The 27,899-nt window shown below is 39.5% G+C and overlaps 1 protein-coding gene across 5 annotated transcripts in view; it reads right to left on the bottom strand.

Annotated features, from left to right (window-relative positions):
• Positions 1-27,899, bottom strand: part of LRBA (LPS responsive beige-like anchor protein) — a 730,178-nt gene that overhangs the window by 130,582 nt on the left and 571,697 nt on the right. For all 5 annotated transcript variants that reach the window (XM_062199509.1, XM_062199506.1, XM_062199510.1 and 2 more), the window contains exon 47: positions 24,400-24,552. In XM_062199509.1, the coding sequence (XP_062055493.1) occupies positions 24,400-24,552 (153 nt within the window). The remainder of the gene's footprint in view (positions 1-24,399; positions 24,553-27,899) is intronic.

The raw sequence follows: 27,899 nt of genomic DNA, 5'->3' as shown, positions 1-27,899 counted from the left end.
AGGGGCAAACAGAGAGAAAGATAGCTTCATCCATTGGTGCACTCCTTACATGGCTGTGACACGAGTCAGGAAATCCACCTGGGTCTCCCACGTGATTAGCAGGGACCCAAGCACTTAGGCCATGTTCTGCTGCTTTCCCAGGAGCAGGAGCAGGCAGGTAGTTCAGAAATGGAACAGCTGGGACAGGAGCCAGCATGCATTGAATGCCAGCATCTCAAGAGGTGGTATAACCCACTGTGGCACATATAACTCTTGTATGACAGATGTATTTCAGGGCACTGCATTTGAATAAAATGTATGTGAACGACCTGGAGCTTATAGCACTAACCCGGCTTAATAAAACGGAGGCAGTGACTGTTAACTTCTGAGTGTAGGCATTATTTAACACGGTCTTAAATGAGAACAAAACACTATCAAAAAGAATTTCTTAATACTGTAACTGTCAATATCTGCCCGTCTGCCTCAGGAGTGGCAGAAATGATGCACGTGACACTCTGATGTGGGATGCTGGTACCACAGGCTGTGGCTTTACCTGTGGTACCACAATGCCAGACACATGTATTAAAAGTAGTGGGATAGGGCCGGCGCTGCGGCTCACTTTGAAATCGGAAAAGACCCCCTAAAATTTACACTGAAATGTGGCCCTTTAGAGTGCCCCAGCAGTGCTATCTGGGGTGTCACATGTGCTACCGGAATTTGGGGTGCCATACGATTTCACCATGGGCTTATTACTAAATCCCCACTATTAATAAGCCCAGGAGGGCTCTTGCCTAATATTTAGAGAAGAATTCTAAATACCGGCACAGATAAACGAGGCAGCATGGTACATTTTAAGCTTCAATTTAGTGAGAAAGATGCATAGGAGAGTGAGAGCCTTATTTAAGAGAGAGGTGAATAGGGGTTCATACCGAGCACCAGGAACCAGCCATGTGGATGAGCATCTAGGCCTGTATCTGGGCCAGCAAGCCTAGAGCACATGGCCCGAAGGCCATGCGCCCTGGAGGTGCAGGACTACAGCAAGCCGCCTCCTGACAAGAGGCCAGGACGAAAGAGCAGGCCGGGCCATACCATGTCCCAGCTTTTAACCCACTTCCAAAGGGGAGCGGTTAATTAACCTGATTGGCTGGTGGGTACCAGGTGTGGCCAGGTAGGGGAATGAGGCCACACAGGGTGTGGCAAAGGCTTCAGGTAGGGCATGAGGTCACAAGGGGCGTGACGAAGGCGTGGTCTTCCAGTTCACAAATCTAATCAATTTTGACCTGTTTGCCTGCCTACTTCACCTTGGCTAATCCTCCACCTGTGGTGCCGGCACACGGGGTTCTAGTCCCAGTCGGGGCACCAGATTCTGTCCCGGTTGCTCCTCTTCCAATCCAGCTCTCTGCTGTGGCCCGGGGGGCCGTGGAGGATGGCCCAAGTCCTTGGGCCCTGCACTGGCATGGGAGACCAGGAGAAGCACCTGGCTCCTGGCTTTGGATCAGCGCGATGCGCTGGCCGTGGCGGCCATTTTTGGGGGTGAACCAACGGAAGGAAGACCTTTCTCACTGTCTCTCTCATTGTCTAACTCTGCCTGTCAAAAAAAAAAAAAGTTGTGGGATAGATGCTCAGCCTCATGGTTGAGATGTTAATTAAGAAACCTGTATCCAGCTGGCGCCGTGGCTTAACAGGCTAATCCTCTGACTTGCAGCGCCGGCACACCGGGTCCTAGTCCCAGTTGGGGTGCCGGATTCTATCCCGGTTGCCCCTCTTCCAGGCCAGCTCTCTGCTATGGCCTGGGAAGGCAGTGGAGGATGGCCCAAGTGCTTGGGCCCTGCACCCGCATGGGAGACCAGGAGAAGCACCTGGCTGCTGGCTTCGGATCAGCGAGATTTGCCGGCCGCAACGGCCATTGGAGGGTGAACCAACAGCAAAAAGGAAGACCTTTCTCTCTGTCTCTCTCTCTCACTATCCATTCTGCCTGTCAAAAAAAAAAAAAAAGAAAAAGAAACCTGTATCCCTTATCAAGGTACCTGTATTTGACACCCATTTCTGGCTCCCGTCTCTAGTTTTCTGCTAATATAGACCAAGGGAGACAACAGTGATGGACGACTGGGATAGCAGGGTGGCTCCCACACAGCTGGGAGAACGGAGTTCCCAGCTCCAGCCTTCAGCCCTGCCCTGGATGTAGTTAAGGCATCTGGGGAATGACTCAGCAGATCGGAGCTCTTTCTGTCTGTATCTCTGCCTCAAATAATTAAACAATAAAATAAAAGACTGTGAACCTTTGATATACAAAGGCTTCTTTTCTAAGGAGCTCTAAACTCAGAGCATTCACCTAGGAGTGTGATGAGCAGATCCTCCCCCCCCCCCCCCCCATCCTCTGCTAAGAAGTCAGGTCCACGGAGACTCCTAGCTATGGCCTTTAAACAGTCGGTAACTTCTTATGGGGTGATGCTTCTTTTAATCGTAAGCTCAGCATTAAACCTCACTAATTAAACAAAAACACATTTAGGGATTTATGATGAGAAGCCTATTTTGTACCTTTAAAGCACAGACCTAATCACATGTTTTGATTAAATGGGGTCACAGAGCAAGAGCGCAGAAACTAATCACATTTATAAAACAAAACCACTTAATTTTTTTTCTAGAGGAAAGAATTTAAGGAGAGTCAGGAGCAAAAGAAGATAAGGGCTTTAAACAACTAATTTCAGCCTATAATTATGCATACAGATTTTTCATGTTTTTCTCAGTCATGCTCCTGCAGGCAGCTGGAACTGTCCTGCAGACTTTGTCACCAAGTAACAACTGACATTTGTATTCTTGATCCCCCAATTCAGAGGTTTGATCTTATTTTCCATCCTGAGAGTTACAAGTCTTAGGTTAAGAATTCCTCTAACTTGTTTACAACTCATAATGTGAAAAATGGAAAGCTAACATTCTTAGACTATGCAGAAGGTATCAGTCTGAAAACTAACTCAAACTGAATACTCAAATCATCCTAGGCAGAAAAAAAAAAAAATCCAAGTGATGCTTCTTTTTCTTGTAAAACACCTGCTGGGAAAGGTTTTTGACTTTTCCCAAGTTACAGATAATCTTAAACAATTAAGTAGGCCTGCGTAATCACAACATCTATGATTTTGTGTATAAAAGCAAAAAAAAAGGACCTTATTACATAGACTCTGCATTATATAACCATACAGGGGCACATAGACTTAGGTACAAAAAAATCACCCCTGTTTTTTTTCCCCTTTAGTTTATCCAGTTAAAATATTGGGCAAACTTGTTAATTTTTTCAACTAAAAATATTTGCCTAACTGTGGTATCTACTGGACTATATGAAGAAAAAAAAAAAACGACTCTGAAGAATAAAAAGAGAATAAGAGAAAAATCAAGGAGAGTCAAGGAAATGGATAAGCAGGAGAAAGAAAAGAAGACAGACAGACAGAGGTAGGAGGGAAGATGGGGCAAATTGGCTTAGTCAAGCTCTCTCGGGACAGTGTGCTGAGTTACCAGATCTGAAAGGAAGGGTTGAAAGCTACTGCTGATAACCAGCGGAGGCCGAAAGTGCTACTTAAGTGCCTGGTGTCTGTGGAGAAAAGAGGGAGGCGAGATTTGAGACTGAGGATGCCAAGTGCATTCCCAGCCAGCAGAGTAAAAAGGAAGCATTAACAGTAGCCTCAGGGGAAGCTAAGCGTGCTATCCCATGAGCCAGAGGGCAAATGTGGCAACAGCAGTGAGGAGCAGCTGGATAGAGGGATAAAGAAATAAAGAAACCACAGGAAAATTGGCAGCTTTAGACAAGTAAGGCTGACTCGGCGTTGTCTACATACTTAGAGGAACAAACTGCCTGAAAATAACACTGCCATTTTTCTCCTGCTTTTTTTGCTTGGCAAAAATGACATTCAGTATGGATTTAACTTTGTGGAACATAGCTCTGCTGAGAAGATATACCTAACACACTCTTAGTGTTTAGTTTACAGTAAACAAAATCAGCATTTCCATAACCCAGTGGTTCTCCAAAATATTTAAAGAAAAAATATTTAAAACACCTTTTCTAATGCTGTCATTCACTGGTGCTTTCTAAGCATTATTTCATAGAGCATAGTTTAGCAAACTAAAGAATATATATCAATATTCTCTATATAAAAACTGGTGAAAATATAATACAGAGAACTAGAAACATAAAAACTGCTAAAGCAACTTCTGAAATAATCTCTCAAATTATTTTCATTGACAGTCTTCCATTTTTAGAAAAGGTTCAAAGTGACATGAGAAAGCAATTTTTATTATTTTATACAGTTCTTTAAAAAAAAAAAAGATTTGCTTATTTGAAAGGCACAGTGACAGAGAGAAAGATCTTCCATCTGCTGGCTCACTCCTAATAGCTGGGGCTGGAGTACACTGGTGTCAAAGGCCCAAGTACCTAGGCCATCTTCTGCTGCTTTCCCAGCCACATAAGCTGGAAGATGGATTGGAAGCAGAGCAGCAAGTACTTGAACCAGTACTCTGATGTGGGATGCCAGCGTTGTAGCTTAACCTATTATACAACAATGCTGGCCTTCAATGGTGTTGGAATGCAAGATGAATATTACAATGAAAATTCTTGCTTTAAATAAGTATCTTCTCTAGCATTTCAGTACAATATTCAAAGATAAGATTTATCAAACATAATGGTTTTCAAATTACTACTTTGGATATATTTGATGAACTGCAATTTGTAATTGATGCAATAAATCCGATCATCCTAACAATAAATCAATTCAATCCTCTTTTTTCTTCATCAAGATTAATGTAATTTAAGATTGATGTTATGAAAAAAATAAGATCCTATCCTAGAAGACTCTCAAACATCTAAGGAAATGAAACTAAAAAGTGAAAAACACCAATTATGCTATGTGATACATAGGATAAATTCTATAGGAATTTTGTGAGTGGGAAGGCATTGGAGCAGGACAAAGTTCTTCCAGGAAGTAACATCCATGACAGCCCCTAAACCACACCCAACAATTAGTTAAAACTTATTTGGAAAGCAATGATATAAAGACAGTAAGTTAAGATGCAGATGTAATAAATCAATTAAATAAAGTTAACTTTAGAAAACCGGATTTCACAGTTTTCTAGTTAGATTGTTAGAAGCAGAAGAGGAAGATGGAGAGTATCTGAATTTGTCATAATAAAAGAGCATGGGCAGGGTGGCATAAACAATAGAAACCCAGTTCTAGAGGCTGCAGAGTGCAAGAGCAAGGCTCCAGTAGGATTGAGTTCCTGGTGAAGGCTCTCTTCCCGGCTTGCCCATGGCCACCTTCCTCCTGTGACCTCACACTGTGGAGAAAGGAATCTCTGGGGTCTCTGCTGTTCTGTAAGGATAACAGTACCCTGAACCAGGACTCTACCTTCTGAACTCCTTTTAACCTTAATTTCTCCTCAAAAGATCCATCTCCAGTATAGTCACATGGATGATCAAGTCTTCAACACAAGAATTGGGGGGCTGGGGGGGGAATACAAGTCAGTCCCTAGCATTCTACCCCTCAAAATTCATGTCCTTATTGAAAAATACTTTTTAATTTTTTTTTGACAGGCAGAATGGATAGTGAGAGAGAGAGACAGAGAGAAAGGTCTTCCTTTGCCGTTGGTTCACCCTCCAATGGCCGCTGCGGCCGGCAAATCTCGCTGATCCGAAGCCAGGAGCCAGGTGCTTCTCCTGGTCTCCCATGCAGGTGCAGGGCCCAAGGACTTGGGCCATCCTCCACTGCCTTCCCGGGCCATAGCAGAGAGCTGGCCTGGAAGAGGGGCAACTGGGATAGAATCCGGCACCCCAACCGGGACTAGAACCTGGTGTGCCAGCACCGTAAGGTGGAGGATTAGCCTATTAAGCCACGGCGCCGGCCTAAAATTTTTATTTATTTGAAAGGCAGAGAGAAAAAGGTATCTTCTATCCACCATTTCATTCCCTAACTTTCCACAATAGCTGAGGCTGGGCCAGGCCAAAGCTGAGAGGCTAGAGTTCAATCCAGCTCTCCAACATGGATGGCAGGGACCCAAGTACTTGAGCCATCACATGCTGCCTACATGATGCATGTTAGCAGGGAGCTGGAATTGGAAACAGAGCTTGGACTCTAACCAAGGCACTCTGATATGGAGTGTGGATTTCCCAGGTGGCATCTTAACCAAATAAATGCCTTTATCATTAACCTTTGTATCTCAAGAACTGAAGTGTCAATATGGTAGTCACTAGCCAAACGTAGCTTAATGAACATTAAAGACTCATCTCTTCAGTAATATCTGCTGCATTTTCAATGTCCCTAAGTATAACTGGTCAGTAATTACTGGTTGAGAGGCTACCACATACCAGCTAATGTGGCAAATGTTAGAAACAATGGTCTGGAGCCAGTGCTATGGTATAGTAGGCTAACCCTCCATTTGCAGCATGAGCATTCCATAAGGGCACCAGTTCAAGCTGGCTGCTCCACTTCTGATCCAGCTCCATGCTGAAGGCCTGGGAAAACAGTGGAAGGTGGTCCAAGTGCTTGGGCCCCTGCACCCATGTGGGAGGCCTGGTAGAAGCTCCTGGCTCCTGGCTCCTGGCTTCAGATTGGTTCAGCTCTCACAATTGCAGCCATTAGGGGAGTGAACCAGCAGATAGAAAACCTCTCTCTCTCTGTCACTCCCTCTCTCTATGAATGCCTCTCAAATAATTAAATAAATCTTAAAGAAAACAATGGTCTTTCTCTCACTTTCTAATTTGTTTTCTTCCTTTTGATTTCTGCTTTTTAAATTTAGGCTCTTACAATTTCTTATTTCAGCTCACGTCCTTCTAACTGGTCTCTTACCCTCAGTTTCTTCTTCCCCCAACCCCACTGACATCTGAGTAACATAAGAATTCTGAAAAGAGTCTGACTGCTACTCCTTAAAAAAAGAAAAACAAAAAACCTTTGTTGTTTCCCTATTGATGACAGGATAAATTTCAAAATATCCTTTCTAGTTTTATGCCTTATCAGTTCATTATTTGCTTTAGCTATACTGAATTGCTCCTCATTCACATAACAAATTTTAGTATGTTTTGTTCCTCCTGTTAAAAAAGTTCATCTTGGGGCTGGTGCTTGGCATAGTAGGCTAAGCCTCCACCTGTGGCACAGGCATCCCATATGGGTGCCAGTTCATGTCCAGGCTGCTCCTCTTCTGATCCAGCACTCTTCTTATGGCCTGGGAAGGCAGTGGAGGATAGCACAAGTGCTTGAGCCCCAGCATCTGTGTGGGAAACCCAGTAGAAAGTCCTGGCTTCAGATTAGCTCAGCTCATCGCTTCTCGGCCTTTTGGCTAAGATCAAGTGCAGATTAGCTCAGCTCTAGCTGCTGTGGCTATTTGGGGAGTGAATTAGTGGATGGAAGACCTTTCACTCTATCTATAACTCTACCTCTCAAATAAATTTTTTAAAAAAAGTTAATCTTATGAAAGGGGCCAGCACTATGGTGTGGCCAGTAAAGCTGCTATCTGTGATACCAGGATCCCATACGGGCAACGGTTCATGTTCCAGCTGCTCCACGTACAATCCAGATCAATGCTAACCGCCTGCGAAGAGCAGTGGAAGATGACCCAAGTGTTTGGGCCCCTGCCACCTATGTGTGAGCCCTGGATGAAGCTCCTGGATCCTGGCTTCAGCTTGGCCTGATACAGGCTACTGGGGTCATCTGCAGAGTGAATCAGAGGGTAGAAGATATCTCTCTCTCTGAAACTTTGACTTTCAAAATAAATAAATCTTTTTTTTAAAAAGCTCATCTTAGGGTTAAATCTTAGTTAGCTCATGCTGTCACAAAATACAATGGATTAAAACAACAGAAATTACTTTCTCACCGTTCTGGAAGCTGGAGTCTGAGATGAAAGTGATGGCAAGGTTAGCTTTGGTGAGAGCTCACTTCCTGAGTTGTGGACAGCTGGGTTTTTGCTATGTCCTCACACGGTGGGGAAAGATCAGGGGTTTGAGCCCTCATGAGAGTGCACAGCATTCTGGAGTCTCTTATAAGGGACTCATCTCGTCAGAGGGCCTCATCTTCAAAGCTTTATCTAAACTTATTATTTCCCAATGTTCTATCTTCAAATACCATCATTTTGGGGATGAAGGTTTCAGCAAATGGATTTTTGAAGAATACAAGTCAGTCTACAGTAGATGCAAACTTGCCCTTTAATACCCAGCCCAAATGTCTCTTAAAAATCTTCATTCCTTAACAGAGTTAATTACTCTGTCACCTATGCTCCAATTTATCAGTCTGTAGGGATTATTTCTATTATTATATAGTGAATTCCTACAGGGTAGAGATTCTGTCATAGCAATCTTTTTAACTTCCCAGAATTGAGCATAATGTTTGGCAAACAATAGGTACCAATAAAGATTTGTTGAATGAATTATCGAACTTTTAGAAACAATGAAAGAAATGTGCTTTTTTAAAATTGCTTTTTTTCTATGTGCAAGTTATGCATTATAATAACATCTTCTCATCTCACCTCTACAAATCCACACCCTGAATTCATGATTTATTTCTTTATGGTATCATTGATCTTAAGCTGTCTATAATCACTAATTTCTCTGGAGATAAAATTCAGACTTATCAGCCAATGCTAGATTATGAGCATTTCATTCATGAATTGCAGACACTTTCACATGAAGAGTAGGCTGAACACATTTCCACAGGAGTAATAAATAACTTCAGATGCCCTTGTAAGAAACTCAGCTACTGAACTCACCTATTAATTTTCTCTACTGAATGCATTTCCACATCAAAAAGTGTTCCAAATCATTATTTTATGTTACTACGGTACAGAATATTTAATCTTCTTTATGTAACAATTCTCTTGCTTTAGTGGCTCTGTGATCATTCAGTATTATACCTGTTCTAAATCTATCACAATCTTTAAAACCAACTGCCCTTATTCAGTACTATTATCTACTCACTGCCAAAAGCTTAAATAACTCAGCCATGTTCAAAAATTAGGTAATATTGAAGCTCTAAAACTAATCTCTAAGTATGCTAAGTATGGGCATATATGTAATCATACATGCTCATGCATGTATCATATAACTGTACATAATCACTGACATAGTTGATATGAAAATATTAACACACATGATCAAATTAATTACATATGGAAATAATGTTGCCTAAATTTATTTGGAGTTATAGGTCTACTAATGAATAGCCCCAGAAACCTTACTAAACTTAAGCCATCATATACAAGACACAGGGATAGAAGTAAGGCTAGCAAGCAGTGAGTACAGTAAGTGGTAGGGTAAAGACGGTCACGAAAAAAGTGAAAGTAAAATCTGAGTTTCATAGGGGAATAAAAGGACCTGGAGGCATGGATACTGTATCTGCATATCGTAAGGACTATAGTGAGATTTAAACTTGCTTTGTTTGAGCCTTAGAGTTAGAATGAGAATCAATGGATAGAAGTTACAGGGAGCAGACTTCTCTCAGTGAAAGAGATATGTCAAAGACATGAAATTTCTAGGACCATACACTACAGGCTTAATTTCTATGTGTAGTAAGGGTGTCACGAAGATATCACTGGTGATGGGGAGGGGTGCAGCTAAGAAGGAATCTCACCTGAGACCAGGGAACACCTGAATAAACACTACTATATACCTACAGTCATGGCTTAAATAGCATCATTCCACTGTCCATCCAGAAGATGAAGTTATCAGCAGTATAGAAAATGTATAATAAAGAGGTAAGGAGACTAGAAGGAAGCTATTGCCAGATAGTCCATATAAGAACTAGAAAAGCTAGTTCAAGAAAAAGAGCTAGAGAGTCAGGGAAAGATGTTCTACATACTTCAATCAATTTTATTTTAATATAGCCAGAAAGGGGGGAGGTGGGAGAAAGAGAGAGAGAAAGTGTTGCAGTACAGTGGGTTGGACTGAGCCCCATATCAAAGTACAGGCTTCTCTGCTTCCCATCCAGCTTCCTGCTAATGTTTCGGAAAGGCAGCAGAAGATGTTCCAGGTGTTTGGGTCCTTGCTACCCACATGAAAGACCTCGATGAAATTCCAAACTCCTGGTTTGGTCTGGTCCAGCCCAGGCTGTTGCAGGCATTTGGGGAATAAACCTGCAGATATCTCTCTCTCCCTCTCTCTGCCACTCTGCCTTTTAAAAATATACAAATCTTTAAGAAATTATTTACTTTTTAAAAAGTATAAAGTTGAAAGCTGAAAATAAAATATTTTTAGCAGGAGATAGGTATAGGAACAAAAAAATCAAAATATAAAATGAGAAAGAAGGATGAAGAGAGGGAGAAAAGAAAAGAAACAGAAAAATTCAGGACCTGATGTGAGCAACAGAAATTCCAAATGCTGGGGGCCGGTGCTGTGGCATAGCCAGTAAAGCGGCCGCCTGCAGTGTCGCATCCCATACGGGCACTGGTTTGAGCCTGACTACTCCTCTTCTGATCCAGCTCTCTTTTATGGCCTGGGAAAGCAGTAGAAGATGGCTCAAGTGCTTGGGCCCCTGAACCCATGTGGGAGACCATAAGAAGCTGCTGGCTCCTGGTTTTGGATTGGCCCAGCTCTGGCCGTTGTGGCCATTTGGGGAGTAAGCCAACGGATGAAAGATTTCTCTCTCTCTCTCTCTCTCTCTCTCTCTCTCTGCCTCTCTGTAATGCTGCCTTTCAAATAATTGAATAAATATTTAAAAAAACAAAAATAAATTCCAAATGCCTGCAAAAAATTGATATATGTTTAAAGATTTTTATTTACCTACTTGAGAGCTAGAGTTACAGAGAGGGAGAGAGAGAAAGGTCTTCCACATGCTGGTTTACTCCCCAGTGGCTGCAATGGCCTGAGTTGGGCTGATCTGAAGCCAGGAGCCAGGAGCCAGGAACCAGGAGCTCTTCCAGATCTCCCAAATGGGCACAGTGGCCCAAGGACTTGGGCCACCTTCCACTGCTTTCCTTAGCCATAAGCAGAGAGCTGGATTGGAAGAGGAGCAACCGGAACACAAACCAGCACCTATTTGGGATGCCGGTGCCACAGGTAGAAGCTTAGCCTACTATACTACAGAGATAAATTTCCATGTAAAATAAAAAGTAATACAGTCATGGTATTTAACTGCATATGATATTTAATATTATGCAAACTGAATTTACCTTTGCTTAAAAAATAAGGCTCAAAGGACCACCGTTGTGGCATAGTGGGTTAAGTCACCACTTCTGATACCATGTTCCCATATCAGAGTACCAGTTCAAGTCTCAGTTGCTCTGCTTCCAATCCAGCTCCCTGCTAATGCACCTAGGAAAGCAGCAGAGAATGGCCCATGTCCTTGGGCTCCTGCTACCCATGTGGAGACCCAGATGAAGTTCTAAGCTTCTGGCTTGGGCCTGGCCCAGCCTTGGCCATTGTGGCTATTTGGGGAGTGAATCAGCAGACAGAATATTGATCCATCTCTGTCTCCCTCTTTCTCACTCTGCCTTTCAAATAAATAAACAAAATAAAACTTTAAAAGACAAAAAATAAGAATCACAAGAGCAGGCCATTTGGCTTATTGGCTAAAATGCTTGCTTTCCACTTGAGAGAGCTGAGTTTGATTCCCAGGTCCAGCTCCTAATTCCAGCTTCCTGATAACGTGGATCCTCTGAGGCAGCAGTTATGGCTCAAGTAGTGGGGTTCCTGCCATCCACTTGTGAGACCTGAACTGAATCCCCAGCTCTCAGCTTCAGCCCCCTGGACTCTGAGGGCATCTGAGGAGTGAATCAGCAGATGGGAGCTCTCTTCTTTCTGAATTCATATTGATTTCTGTCTCTCACCTTCACTGCTTCACAAACAAATAAATAATTAAAAAAAAAAAAAGAATCAGAACACCTGCCTCTTTTTAAAGTATCCTAATACTTATTTGGAATAACTGTCAATAGAGAGAAAAATGGCTTACATTTTCCTAATTATAAATAAGCACATAATTATGCATTATTTCTTGGTATTCCAAATACTTCAATTTCCATCTTAAAGTTTCTTCATTTATTAATGATAATTCTAAAATATAGAGTGAAAGGAACCAACCAGAACATTAAAACAGAAATAAATCACGGTAGTAAAGCACATGGCAATTCTTCTTCTTTTTTTCTTTTTTTTTTTGGAAAAGGTCATTCTCTGGTTTACTACACTGAAGGAAATTTGCCAGTATACACAAAATTCCTTGCTAGAAAAAAAATCTGCTGGATATTCACCAGTTACCAGCAAGTCCAACACATAAATACCACAGTAAGCAGTCATTTATCGGGTCACCCTGCACAGAGTTGCATGAAAGCATCCAGCGGCAACGTGAACCCCACAGAGGAGATGCTGCTTTCCAGATAGGCGGCTGCTGCAGGTGACATGGCCCAGTGCCAACAACAGGGCAGGGAGGGTTCAGAGGCAACTTGTCCCCAGCCACAGCGAGCACCACCCAAAGCAACGGTGGGGTAAGGGGAACTGGGTGAGCAAGTGTTCCTCTGCGAATTCAACTTCCAGGCTCATGTTGTGAGCCCATCAGTCTCACTTCTCTTCTCCAGCCATAATCATTAGCCCCTGGCAGAAATGATGACTTCCAGCTGTAACTGGCAGCACACTGCTGTGATAATTTACACAAAGATTAAAAATGAAAAAGTAACGAGTAGACTTTCTAACCCTCTTTCTCTTATAAAAAGTATTTCCACTCTCTCCCTCCCCTCCCTTTCTCCGCCTTTTTTTTTTTTTTTTTTTTTTTGTTAAACTTCTAACCTCTAGAGAACTTTAACTGCTCTGGAGAGCACTAAGTTAACACAAATGAGGTTCGGTTTATTTTCTTTTCCAGAAGTTAGTACATCAAGGCACTTCAAGAATTTAAAGAACGAAATTAAGAAATGAGAAAAACTGCCCGAAATGTATTGGATTGACCATCTACAAAATAACATCCCAAGTAACAAATTTGGAATATCCAAATTTCAGCCATAGTGACTTTGATGAATTTTTATGAAAGTGTGACATTAATAACATGTTTAAGAATGATAGGTCCTGCCTGTAGAAAGGCCTAACAGGAAGCAATGATCAACATGGAGACAGAAAGGAACAGAAAAAAAAAAAATCACTGGGCAGAGGGACCAGCATTGTGATGTAGCAGGTAGAGCTGCCACCTGCAGTGCTAACATCCCACATAGGCACCAGTTCATGTCCTGGCTGCTCCACTTCCGATCCAGCTCCCTGCTAATGTGCCTGGCAAAGAAGCAGAAAATGGCTCAGTTGCTTGGGCCCCTGTTACTCACATGGGAGACCTGGAAGAAGCTCCTGGTTCTTGGCTTCATTGCGGCCACTTGGGGAGTGAATTAGCAGATGGAAGATCTCTCTCTCTGTAACTCTTTCAATTAAATAAATCTTTAAAAAGAAGAAAAAAAAAAAAAAAAAGCATTGGGCACATCCTGCTCAGAAGGCCCAGACAACTATGCTCCACCGTTTAAGCATGAATTTTGTGATGTGGGTGGCAGGTCCTATATTCCTGTTTTAGAAAGCCAACCTGGCTACTAAGATGCTTTGAAATTCACACATCACTCCTAGGGAACAGAGACCTTGTCTGTTTAGTTATCTCTGTAGCCCCAGAACCTAGAATGTAGGCATTGAATAAGTATTATTCAATGAAGTAAGATTATCCAACTCTTTCTTTTATTCTGAAGTTACCATAAAGTGATTTTTGGTTATATTTGGATTCCTATATAGTTTGGCTGAAAAAAAGTGCTGGTCAGAAGACAGAATTAATTTGGTTTCTTTAATAGTTAAACTCTTCATAATAAGTTATTTTGCCTTATGTATTATGATTTGCACGCTTGCTTGGTGCAATAATCAAAATAGTCATAAAAAATTAAGACACACCAAAAATATGATTCTGGTACTAAAAAGCTGCCATTATCAGACTGCTTCTATGCTTTTCTGCTTTTTACTGATTTTATATCTACACCTCTTTTTCTCTTAAGTTAAAAATCTTGATCTTGAAGATGTTAACATAACTACTTATTTGTTCACTCTACTCAATACCCATAACAGCTTCCAAAGAACTTAATAATATTACCTAAAAAATAAGACAAGTAAAAATGTTTAAGATTTCTTCTGGTACTTTTATCTGTAGAATATACTGTAATAAATATAGCACACTATTTCAAAGGCAGAGTTACAGAAAGAGACACATCTTCATACACTGGTTCACTCCCCAAATGGCCTCAACAGCCAGAGCTGGACCAGCCCAAAGGTGGAGCCTGGAGCTCTATCTGGGTCTCCCATGTGGATGCCAGGGGTCCAAGGACATGAGTCATCTTCTGCTTTCCTAGGTGCATTAACAGGTAACTGGATTGTAAGTGAAGTGGCTGGGATTTGAACCAGTGCCAAAAGATGTCACTAATGTGTTCTTTTAACACTTATTCAACATGTAAGTGATTTACTACCTGTGCCTCAGGGATTCTGGTAGAGATAAAAGATTCTACTGTAAAGGATGCAGTTCACATCTGAAACCAGGATTCTGCATAAATAAAAAAAGCAAAGAAAGCCCACTGGGTCAGGAGAACAACCACCTACAAAAACAGATGGAGAATGGATCATGGGAAGGTTACTTCTGGTAGGTTTCAAGGATGATGAGACCTTTAAGAAGAACTGTTTATATATATTTTTTGTATTACTTTGCTGCTTGAGGGGATAGTGTTAAGATGGGGTAAGGTTATAAACTTAACATTACTTGGTTAAGAGCAGAATAAGGCAGGCTCACACTGCAATGAGTGGAAACAGCACATGGCAAGCACTATGGCAAGTAAGAAACACATGGGGAATGACTCAAACCAGAAGCTAGAAGCACAATTCTTGCAGATTTCTGTATCAGGAATAGGAAGAAATTTGGCATTTCCCCACATACTTCCAGCTTTATCACTGAAGTTAATGACCACAGGGAAGAACAATCAGTTAGGAAATCTCGATTTTCAATTATATGAATGAGATGTCCATGGGGAGAATTTTGCTATTATTCTTTCAAAAATTAAAAACTGCTTTTAATAAGGTACATTAAGATTTTAATCAAATGCTAAGTAATAACATGACAAGTTATCACAGAAGTTACTTTGGAACACAGAACTTGGATATTTTTTACCATGAATGCAGCACACCCTGGAAACAGTATCACTTCACTTTATTTGGCTTGTGTACAGCACAACAGAATGTGACCAAGCCAAGTACAGCTTGCATCTCATTTCTGGAGTTCAGGCTTCAGGGGTTCAGGGGACTTAGAACACAGTCCAGCTCAAGGGAGCTGAAGGCCATGAAGAAGACAAGCACAAGGCTTTTACGGTGGGAGAGAGTGGTGCCCCCACCCCCAGACTTCCAGCTGCACCACATTTGCAATAACTAATGTCGACAAATCACAAGACAGAGAATTCTTCAGAAAGAAGGGACAGCTGACACAGGAGAGAACTCCGAATGCTGGCACAGAAGTTTACAGAAAGTAGAGGAATGTGGGTCATTCTAGCTGAGGAACGTAACACTCTGCACTCCTGAGTCACTCTGTAAAGCATCATGGGAAATATCTGAACATTCAACCGTAAGTATTCCACAGAAAAGGCTGTTTCAGTTCAGAATTTTCTGCTTAAGAGGTAATGGAAATGAGAAATCTATTTCATAAAAAAGGGAAATGGTTAAAAGCACTGGCATTTGGAAGGGTAAACCTCAATTGCATGGAACGTGGAATGTATGGCAATTATGCCACAACAGAGTCAATCTAAGAAGAAAAAAAAAAGTCAGTTCCTTGAAAAGATCAACAATCTTGACAAACCTTCAGAAGACTGATCAAGAAAGACACATGATACAAATTAGCAAAAATCATTATGAACTAGGTAACATCACTAGAAACCTTAGCAAAAGTTATCGCCGGCGCCGTGGCTCAACAGGCTAATCCTCCGCCTAGCGGCGCCGGCACACAGGGTTCTAGTCCCGGTCGGGCACCGATCCTGTCCCGGTTACCCCTCTTCCAGGCCAGCTCTCTGCTGTGGCCAGGGAGTGCAGTGGAGGATGGCCCAAGTCCTTGGGCCCTGCACCCCATAGGAGACCAGGAGAAGCACCTGGCTCCTGCCATCGGAACAGCGCGGTGCGCCGGCCGCAGCGCGCTACCACAGTGGCCATTGGAGGGTGAACCAACGGCAAAAGGAAGACCTTTCTCTCTGTCTCTCTCTCTCACTGTCCACTCTGCCTGTCAAAAAAAAAAAAAAAGTTATCACCAACAAGTTTATGCCAATAGGACAACTTAGATTTGTGGACAAATTCCCAGAAAGACAAAAATTACTGAAAATGACTCAAGAAAAACAGAGCTGAATAGACAAGAAAAGAAATTAAATTGGTAATTTAAAATTTCACAAAGGAAAGCCCAGGTACATACAGTGCCAGCGATGAGTTCTGCCAAATAAAAGAAATAGCAACGCTTCACAAAAGCCTTCAGAAAACAGAGGAGGGAACACTGCTATATCTTATTCTGAGGTGAGTCTGACCCTGATAATAAAGGTAGATAAAGATATCACAAAAAATGACACACTTATATTCCTCACACATATAGATGCAAAGATTCTCAAAAGTATTAATATCGCAACAAAATATTAACAAAAATATCTAGTACATATCAAAAGAATTTACAACATCCAATTTACATCAAGGAATGCAAGGTTGGTTTAACGTCCAAAAATTGCTTAAAGTAATATTTCATATTTTTTAAAAAAATCTTTACCTATTTTAAAATCACAAAGAAAATCTCCTTCATTGTATTCTAAAACTTGATAGTTTTAGATAAATTGAGTTTCATTTGTTGTATAAACTTCCAATTTCCTTTTTTTCCCATGTAGCTGTGACAGGTTATATTGCATCCCTCCAAAAACCATGTTGAAATCTTAACCTCGCAGGAACTTGGAAGGCGGCCTTATTTGAAAATAGGGGTACTTTGTTATGGCAGCCATGAGAAACTAACAAAATAACTAATTCAGCACCATACGCTGAACAGCCTCTCCTTTCTCCATAGATCTCCAACAGCAGTCCTATTACAGATAAAATTTCTTTGTGTGTCCCAGTCTGTTTCTGGGTTCTTTGCTCACTTCCTTTAGTCTATTTTTCCTAATTTGCCCCAATTGCTATAGCTTTATAGTATTTCCTGATATCTGGCAGAAGCAAATTCATCTTAAACCTCCTCTTGTTCTCAAAGGGGACTGTGGCTATACTGGCCCTTTCCTCTTTTTTAAACCAGTTGGTCATGTTCCACAGAAACAAAACAAGCCTGTTAAAACTTGGATGGGTTTTTAAGACTGTATTTATAAATAAATTTGGGGAGAATTAACCATCTGTCAACAGGCTACATCTCCCCCCACTCCACTTATTTAGGTGTCTTTCTTTTTTAATTAAAATTTCACAGTAAATTATATGGGGGGTTAAAATGCATACCAAACAACAGCAATGTCAGATCTTTTTCACAATTCATACACATCTGCCCACATACCCTGGGATTCAGGGAGGTGCAGGGTAGAGAGGGAAATACCCACAGTCAAGAATAAATATTACCAAGGCGGTGCTGTGGCATGGTAGGTTAAGCCTCCACCTGTAGTGCCAGCATCCCAGACCAGCACTGCTGCAAGTCCCGGCTGCTCCACTTCTGATCCAGCTCCCTGCTAATGCAGTGAAAGATGCAGGGAAAGCAGTGCAAGATGGCCCAAGTCCTTGGGCCCCTGTGCTCACGTGGGAGACGTGGAGGAAGCTCCTGGCTCCTGCTTCGGATTGGTTCAGCTCGGGCCACTGTGGCTGTTTGGGGAGTGAACCAACACACAGAAGATCTCTCTCTCTCTCTCTCTCTGTCTCTCTGTCTCTGTAACTCTGCCTCTCAAATATATATATAATAGTTATTATATATTATATTATTTATATTTCTATATTTTATTATTATGTATTATAGATTATATATATAATATGTATAATAACTATTACCAACTGTAGCCACCAGGACTATTTGCATTTTTGGCAATAACATTATCAAAGTGGAAAAGGAAAAGAAAACTAGAAAAAGAACAACATGATAAAAGTATTCTTGCTTCCAGTATTTTGATTCCAAATTTTTTTTTAAAGTTGCCTGGTCAGCTCTTTTTAAGAAACAGGTTTCAAAATGCCATTCCTGTACACTTTCCCAAAAGGAACATGAGATTCTTAGTCTCAACTAAGCCGTCATCACCTGACAATTGTAAATTTTCCATTCAAAGAAAAAAGTTACAAAAGGTTGACATAATTCATTCAGAGATACATGATCTATCAAGGTTTACTTGGAACAGATTTAAATTTTATCAATAGACAAGAAAAAAATAATGTTGGTGGAGAAACAATCTAAGATTTTTTTCATCAGACAATACTACAAAATTTATCTTCATATAGTTTCTGATGCTAATTGAGGGAAAAAAAAACTAAAATGCTCATTTTATTTTTCTTTGCCTTCTCAAACAAGACTATGCATGTCACCATTATGAAACAGTATAGGAGACAAAAGGTATAGAAGATCCACAAATGCAGGTGTGATATAAACGGGAACATCATCACAATCCATCATTAGGGTGCCTCCTTCTAGACCCATGCCACCTCCAGGCCTCAGGAAGTTTTGTGTTTCACCAAGTCATCAAGAGGAGGTGACTTCCAAAACAGATGGCTGTCATTTGTCCTAGGCACTGAGTATAACAGAGCAGGTTCACGGATAGGCACTCAGTGAATGCATTACTTTATTATAATTTGAGTGAGTTATATATTCTTCAGGGGTAAGTGGTCTAATGGTTAAGACACTCGTGTCTCATATCACAGTGCCTGAGTTTGATACCCACCTGCAGGCCCTGACTCAAGCTCCCTGCTAATGCAGACCCTGGAAGTGAGCAGGTGATGGCTCAAGTAGTTAGTTGTATTCCTAACACTGTTGTGGGGAAACCTGGATTGAGTTCCTGGACCTAAGTCTCACCCCAGCCCAGTTCTGGATGCTACAGCATTTAGGGAGGGACTCGGAGGATAGGACTGTTCTCTCTCTCAATTAAAAAAGAAATATATATATATATATATATATATATATATATATATATATATATATATCTTTTATATGCATATGTATATGTGTGTGGATAGATAGATAGATAGATTCTTTGGCTAAAACAAAATGTTCCACTTTACCAACTTTCAGAAATAGCCCTGTCATTACTTATCAGCAATGACTTTCTTTGTCTTTTACTCAACTTAAAACATCAGTGGCAATATAATATAGGTCTATTTGACATATCATAAGAGGTAAATGATGAACATTTCAAATTAACACATTTTTATGTCATTTTAAAATGTGAAAATCTGTTTCTCTTTATATTTCTAAAGCAGTATTTAGAATAAAGATTTTTTTTTTCTTTTCTGGTTCAGGTAACATAGATCAACCTCAGGAATATAAAAAAACAACTTTATTTTACCCTGAGTCCAGTTGTTCAAAACAAAGAAAATACAATTTATTTGCCTAAAAGACTAGTCAAACTAAGGTGACTTTTTTCCTCTATAGGATATTATCTTCTATACATAAATCTATCATCTAACCAATTTACCAGTCCTTCATTTAGACTTTCATTACTTATAGAAAGCTCTGAGGATGAAAATGGTTAGGCAAGATGATAGTTACAGCTCTCTAATACAAACAGAAAATGTGACATTGCTGTTCGCCAACAAAACCATGTTGCTCAAATATCCTATCCTCTGGAATTAATATCTGAGCAACCAAATACTTAAAAAAAGACACGCTGAGTATCTTAAAATGAGTATGTCAGTTAATTAATTCTGTGATCCCCTGCTATCAACCGAGTACTGTACAATCTGCTATTATTCACTGTCCTATAGATCATCTGTTCTTGGTGCTGGTTTGTTCCAGGAAGAGACAGCTGCAACACTATATCCCTGTTCAACCTGAGGACCATCTGACTTTAATTGTAACACACAGCTTGATGTGGCTCTGGCTACGAGAAGCCAAAGTATCGTCTGTAATAATCTGGAAAAGCAGAAACCTGCCAACAGAGGGCTGAAAACAGGGACTTGTGCTGTCTGGCTGCCTGACGGGCTGCAGGAAATATGATTAATGAGTAAGGTATAATGATATCAGGAACCCGATTAGCACCACAAAAAGGTCACAGATCAAAGTAGTATGCATTTCATGAGCTACAATCATTGCATAAAATCTGTGGATTGGAAGAAGTAAGCCAAAAAGAGGAGGGGGGTAAAACCCTTATGTGATAACATGCTAACAGAGACATAAAATACCATACTAACAAAAACAACTTAGTCGCCTACAGAAAGTTAACAATAAATTATAAAATGCACCAATACACACTGCACTACAGGGAAGCTCTGCTCATCACAGGTGTGGATCAAGCATTCTTTAATGAGTAAGTGAGCTATTAAATTCTTACATGAAGACAAATAAGTAAAATCAAGTTATCATTCCTAATTATGAATTAAAATGATTTAAAATATAATTATTCAACTATTTGCAGCAAATTTTATATAGTCCTGTTTGGGTGTATAAGCTAATTCAAAGCCTGAACAAAGAAGACGTCCCTAAAACTCACTGGAGTGGGAGTCTCTGGGAAAAAACATTAAGTAAACTTAATAATGAGTTGTCATAAACGTGCAGCTAATACTATTAAATACTATTTTGTTCTAATGTTGCAGTCATGTCCAGGTTTTGAGCCTGGGTCGCCAGAACCCAAACCTGAGGGAAAATCACTTTCTAAGTTGCAGCTTCCTTTCCTTGGTGCTCACGGAAGACCCCCGCCCAGCGGGTCTGACTCTTCTGAGGAAAAGGCACTGGGAGCAGCGTGGAAGGTACAGTCAGGAGAACTCCTGACTTCAATTCTTTGGTCAAAATATCGGTTAAAAAAAAAGTTAAATATAATTTATTCACATGTTTCTGCCTTTTGGAACTCCCTCAGAACGAAGTAAACACATTAATAAACCTCTTTGTACTTTGAATAGTACTAATTTTTTTTTCTTTTTTTTTTTTTTGCCAGGCAGAATTAGACAGTGAGAGAGAGAGACAGAGAGAGAGTTACAGACAGTGAGAGAGACAGAGAGAAAGGTCTTCCTTCCGTTGGTTCACTCCCCTAATGGCCGCCACGGCCAGCGCTATGCTGATCCAAAGCCGACCCGAAGCCGACCCGAAGCCAGGAGCCGGCTACTTCCTCCTGGTCTCCCATGCGGGTGCAGGGACTCAAGCATTTGGGCCATCTTCCACTGCCCTCCCGGGCCACAGCAGAGAGCTGGACTGGAAGAGGAACAACCGGGACTAGTACCCGGCGCCCCAAGTGGGACTAGAACCCAGGGTACTGGCACCACAGGCAGAAGATTAGCCAAGTAAGCTGCAGCACCCGCCTGAATAGTAATAATTTTAACAATGAATAAAGAATTAGTCCCTGGGCTGGTGTTGCACCATAGCAGGTAAAGCAGCCACCTGCAATGTCAACATCCCTTATGGGCACCAGTTCAAGTCCCAGGTTCTTCACTTCTTTAAAAAAAAAAAAAAGATTTATTTATTTATTTGAAATGCAGAGCTACTGAGAGGCAGAGGCAGAGAGAGAGAGGTCTTCCACCTGCTGGTTCACTCCCCAGATGGCCGCAATGGCTGGAGCTGCACCAATCTGAACCCAGGAGCCTGGAGCTTCCTCCAGGTCTCCCATGTGGGTGCAGGGATCCAAGGACTAGGGCCATCTCCTACTGCTTTCCCAGGCCATAGCATAGAGCTGGATTGGAAGTGGAGCAGTGGGGACCTGAACTGGCTCCCACATGGGATGCTGGTACTACAAGTGGCAGCTTTACCCGCTATGCCACTGTGCCGACCGCTGCTTCACTTCTGATCAAGTTCTCTATTTGTGGGCCTGGGAAAGTAGCAGAAGATGGTCCAGGTGCTTGGGCCCCTGCATTCACGTGGGAGACCTGGATAAAGTTCCTGGCTCCTGGCTCCTGGCTTTGGCCTGGCACAGCTCTGGCCATTGTGGCCATCTGAGGAGTAAATCAGCAGATGGAAGATGTCTCTCTCTGTCTCTCTCTCTCTGTCTGTCTGTCTCTCCTTCCTTTCTCTCTAGTTCACTGCTTTTCAAATAAATAAATAAATATTTTTTAAAAGAGCTAGTTCCCTTGAGACTTACAATTTTAAATTATATTTGAGAAGAGGTATTTCAAGCATAAAAATATCAAAACACAATTTAATTTTTTCTTAAAAATAAATCATCAAGAATGGGGATGATACTTTACAATTTTCATGTATGTACTATAAATATCATTTTTATGTCATTTAATATTTAGTGAAAACATTTTTTAAATGGTGGCTCCAAAAGCACCATTAAAAAATTAAAAGGCAAGCTGCAGACTAGTTGAAAATATTTGCAAAACACGTGTTAGAAGATAAAAGACCTTTATGGAGAATATATAAAGATCGCTTATAATTCAAAATAAAGAGATAAAACAACTCACTCTACAAACATGTAAAAATTTGAACAAAGAACATATATGACTAGCGAGTAAATACATGAAAAGATATTACTACTAGTCACTAAGGTAATGCAAACTAAATGCACAACAGGATACCTGATACTGACTAAAACAAGTAAGAACGACCATACCAAGTCTTGGTAAAGATTTAAAAAACCCAGAACTTCACTGCTGGGCATAAAAATGGCATAGTAAATGCTTTCTGATCACACGACATAGGAATTTCACTCCTAGGAATCTATCTAAGAGAAATGAAAAAAGACGTCCACACTAAGACTTATATGCAAATATCCATAATAGTTCCAAATTGGAAACAAATCAACTGTCTCTGAACTAGTAAAAAGGTAAACAACATGTGATGGATGTCTGCAATGGAGTACTATGCAGCCATACGAAGAAATTACTACTGATACATGCAACAACATGGACGAATCCCAAAATATCACGCCAGGTGCAAGAAGCCAGGCACAAACAGAATCCATGGTGTGTGATTCCATCACTATAAAATTTCTAGGAAACCAAAATTATAAAGACAAAATCATGGCAAAACTATGAGAACAGGAATGAGGTTAGAAACTTACTGTAAAGTGACACAACGAAACTTTTTGGAGTGATTGGTGTCCTAAAGATGGATGGTGATGATGGTTCTTATGTATGTGCACTAAAACTCATAAAGTTGTATACCTTTAAAAAGCTAAATGTTATAGTATTTAAGTTATACTTCAATAAATCTATTTTAAATGGTAGATATTCACAAAAGAAAAAAAATTATAGTAAAAAATATATATATATATATTCCTCTATTCCCTCCTATGTGCCCCTGGGAGAAACACCTCACCACAGACAACTGCCACATTTAAAATCTAGCATCTCCTTCAATGTTTTTCAAAGGTTTTGCTTTCTCTTGGGCTTTCATTTTAACCACAACTTAGAATTTTTAAAAGTACTTGGGATAAAACTAAAATGTAATGGGTATCACAAGAATATGATGCAACACTAGGTACTATTTTCTGAGCAAATATTATAAACTAGAGAATATTCTAGTTATTTCACATACAAATTTGCAATTTTGAACTCGAACTTTCAAAATGAGGAAACCAAAGCCGAGACAGGTTAAGATGCCTGGGGTCCCTTTATCAACAGTGTGATTGTTCCAGGATTGGGAGATGTGGTCTCACTCCAAGAACTATATTCTTCCCACACCCTCGCATTGCTTCCAGTATACTTAAAATGTGAAATTTCAGTAATAACAAAATTATAATTATGATATGTGCAACAGGATCAAAATATAATTGCTTTTTGAAAGATAAGGAATGTCACCTAGAAAACCAAAATTCCTTTCTCACAAAATAATTCAGAGCCCATACAATGGAAGATACTAAAGAGTTCAACCTAAGCACAGTAATCACTACAGCTTTTTAAGTTTTCAATGTTCTAAATTATTATAGGAAGAGTTCCTTCAAAAGATAGACATGGGGTACAATTTGAAAATCTTATCTTTTACTGAAATGCCTGATTTTTGTCTTCTAACCTGGGACACAAAATTATGCTCCTTTCTGGGCATGAGAAATCCAAATTTGAAATAACATACCATTTTAGTTTCACTTATAACTTGTGGTTAGAATTTTCAATGATTTTACATATGTACGTGTGTATACACATACATATATGAAAGTAACCCAAATTCAGTATAAAAGAATAAGAGAAATCATTAAACCTTCCAATAAAGTTTTATATAGTTAGCAATTGCTAAACTATTATGTCATCTTGAATTATTTCTGTCAACTGCAACAGTCCAGAAGAGCAAGGGTTAATGATTATAAACTGACATGGGAAAGATGCCTTGAAAATAGGCTCATGACAGCGATGGTTACTAATCTTACCAATCTGTTTATGCGAACAAATTCTTCTGAGGTTTTGGCCCAAGGAGGAAGTTCAACATCAGACACTACTGTCCCATCATCCATCACTCCAAGATTATAGTTATTGAAGTTGACAAACATCTCAGGAAGATAGTAAAATTCAGGAATCAACTCCTATATAAAAAGAAAAGATAATATTATATTCTAAATTGAAGGACATCAACTAGATAAACATAAAAGGGCCTAGTTACTTCCTATTGTGCAGAACAAAATAAACAGAGGAAATACTTTTTCTCTTATCATATCATAGACCTATCACAAAGTTTCTATTAAGGTAGACAGAACCTATCCAACCAAATTTAAATAACATCTTACCAGTATAAACACATCTTATAGGCTTTCCTTCAGGACACAACTCATACACCCAAAATTATAAAGTACCTACATCTGAGTAATAGTTGAGATTTCACAAGATTTAAACAGAGATTACCATGCTGTAACAACAATATAACAACCTAACCTAGATTTCTAAAATGAAATGTACAGAAAGGTTTTCAGAAAAACCACGAATCTTTCTAACATAAGCATTAAAATGGCACTTCCGTGGTCTCTACATCAACCAGGAAGATGAATCATTACATTTTAACTATGGCTCAACAGCATATTTCTCTCATATTTCAAAGCATTCAAGTTTAGTTTTAAGATACTAACTCCAATGAGAGAACAAAAATTTATAATTAGTATAGAAAATGACCTGCATAAGAAACTGAATAAATTAAATATATGACTTGAATAATAATACTTTAAAGATACTTCAACAGAACATTTAATAAGCAGAAAAATGCAGCCGATAAAGCTTTTGTGTGCAATAAACCCCGTATATAACTATTTCAGAGGCCCTGTAGATCAGACTTGAAATCCAGTCTCGACATGGGTCAGCGACTCAGTGGTCTTTCAGATACCCCCTCAGGGCCACCTATGGCAGGCCTGGCTTTCTGAAAAGTTGAGTAAAATAGGAAGGTCATCAGATTTTGGACAAGGTCAGTATGAACTTGCCAGAGCAGAGAAAAAAGATCCAGCAGGAATTAAGCTATTATCACTTCCATCATCCATGTGAACTGTTGCTTGACTTTGAATTGTACATCTTTTGTTTACAACCACAATAATTAACTAAGCAGGGTAAAAATGAGCTTGTCCTCCAAATGCCTGACAAACACCTGATCATTAGACTTTAAAAATGCATTTACACTGAACAATTTTTTTTTTTTTACAAAAAGAATCTTGTTAAAAGTTTAACCATACATGAAATTAGGCAGTGATCACACAAAAATTTAAGATTCTTGTCTTTTAAAAAAATGTATCTAAGTCTAGTGGACATATGTAAGAAAAACAAGATTATTTGTGTTATTTTATGCAATGAAAAGCTATATCCAATTTGTATGAGCTAACATTTATTGCATGGTATGAATCAAGTGTTAAGATAAATTCTCAATAAACTTAATTATATTTAATCCTTAAGCAACTCTACAAGGAAAAGTTTCATTTGTAAGACTCAAAAAAGTTAAGTAACTGCCCAAGGTCATACAGCTGATATATTATAGATCTGGAATTCGTACACAAAAGTTGTCCAACTCTGAAGCCTGTGTCCTTAATCATTTAAATAAGCTTGATTCTACTTAAACAGTATATAAAGTGTTAAGCATTTTAAATATATTTTTAACATATATTCCAAGTAATTTTAAAAAATAAACAGCATAAATTTTTAGTTCTCTCATGAGAAAACAACTGGCAGGGGCCGGTGCTGTTGTATAGCAGGTAAAGCTGCCGCCTGCACTATCAGAATCCCATATGGGTGCCAGCTCATGTCCCTGCTGCTCCTCTTCCAATCCAGCTCTCTGTGGTAGCCTGGGAAAACAGTAGAGGATGGCCCAAGTCTTTGGGTCCCTGCACCCACATGGGACACTTGGAGGAAGCTCCTGCCTCCAGTCTTTGGAACAGCCCAGCTCTGGTCATTGCCACCATTTGGGGAGTGAACCAGAGGACAGAAGAGCTCACTCTTGCGCTCTCTCTCTCTCTCTGCCTCTGCCTCTCTTTAACTGTGCTTTTCAAATAAATAAATAATTAATTAAAAACATGAAAACAACTGGCTCTCCTAAGATATATATTATATATGTATATAATATGTATATATAATGATTATTATATGATTAAAATTTTAAAATACAAAAAGGAAAAAAAAGTTTAAATGAACTGTTATTGTTGTTTACCCTTATAAAAGCATCTCCCTTTATAACGTTTCTAAGGTTAGTCTGCTGAAGTGCGCATTCAATACATTTCTAACTTTGAGGAATTATATAAAAATGTCTTATTTTTTGTCTGTAATATTTGTCCCAGGTCTTATTCTATAATGAAGGAAGAACATCCCTTCCTTGTTCATTCAAAATCAAAGGCAGCATTTGTTCTAGTTAAAAGCCAATTCTTTTGATTTCAATAATACCCACCCAGTTCCACCCTACTCCCAACCTCTTGTGTTGAGAGAATGTTAACCTTCTTTGCCTGTTAGGCTTACTACAACACAGTGTGCTAATTTTCCTAGGTTCAAAACAACTTACATGCCTGAATTTTAGATGTTAGGTTTCTTTCCAGTTTTAAAAACTGGGAGATGAGTTATTTTTGTTGTAAATCACAGATATATTTATATAGTAAAAATATACCAAAAATAAGTACTCTTTATCAAGACCAATTCTAGAAAGCAGAATGGAATGATTGACATTTCATAAAAATAAAGTCTTCAACCTTTCTAATGTAAACCACCAAACTATTATGATTTTATATATTTTCCCTATCTTCCACCCCTGTCATTTTAACCAGGTTACTTAACGAGTTGACAAAGATATAGTGGATTAAAACAAAATTGCTCTGCATTGGTTCTGTGGTAAATTCTAGACTCAACAGAAATGTATTTTTTCTATCTGGCCCAGTTTATTTAAACATACAAATTTATTATGAGCTTAACTTATATTGGTATTATAATATTGACAACTTTCCTTAAATGTAAATTCATTTAATTTAACTACAAATTAAATGGAGCGAAAAAAAACCATATGAAACATAGAAGAAATTTGTAATAAATAGTATGGAGAACATACTTTTAAACTTTTAAGTCTAGTACTGGACCACATTAAACTTTCAGCTATATAATTTCTACCATGCTGGGAGAGAAGTAATAACTAGTCAATTTCCAGTTAATTACCACAGATAATTTCTAGGAGATATATATTCTGCAAATTTTGCACAAGGAGCATTATAATAATATTTCAAGATTTAAATTTAAACTTTGGTAATTAAAAAATAAACTTAGTATTGCTGCTTCAACTTTGAGATCAGTCAGGCACTTCCTTCCTCAAAGGAGTCCAAAGCAGAGCTTTCTTGGAGGCACCTTTTCCATGAAAAATCTAAGCAAACAGAGGAGCCTATGTGAGGTGTCAAGAAGGAGGTTAAAAAAGTATTTTCAGGGGCAG

The sequence above is a fragment of the Lepus europaeus genome, chromosome 8 (genome assembly GCF_033115175.1).
Source record: "Lepus europaeus isolate LE1 chromosome 8, mLepTim1.pri, whole genome shotgun sequence".
Lineage (NCBI taxonomy): Eukaryota > Metazoa > Chordata > Mammalia > Lagomorpha > Leporidae > Lepus > Lepus europaeus.
Note: the sequence above shows the minus strand (reverse complement) of the source record. Positions and strands in the feature narration are given on the sequence as shown.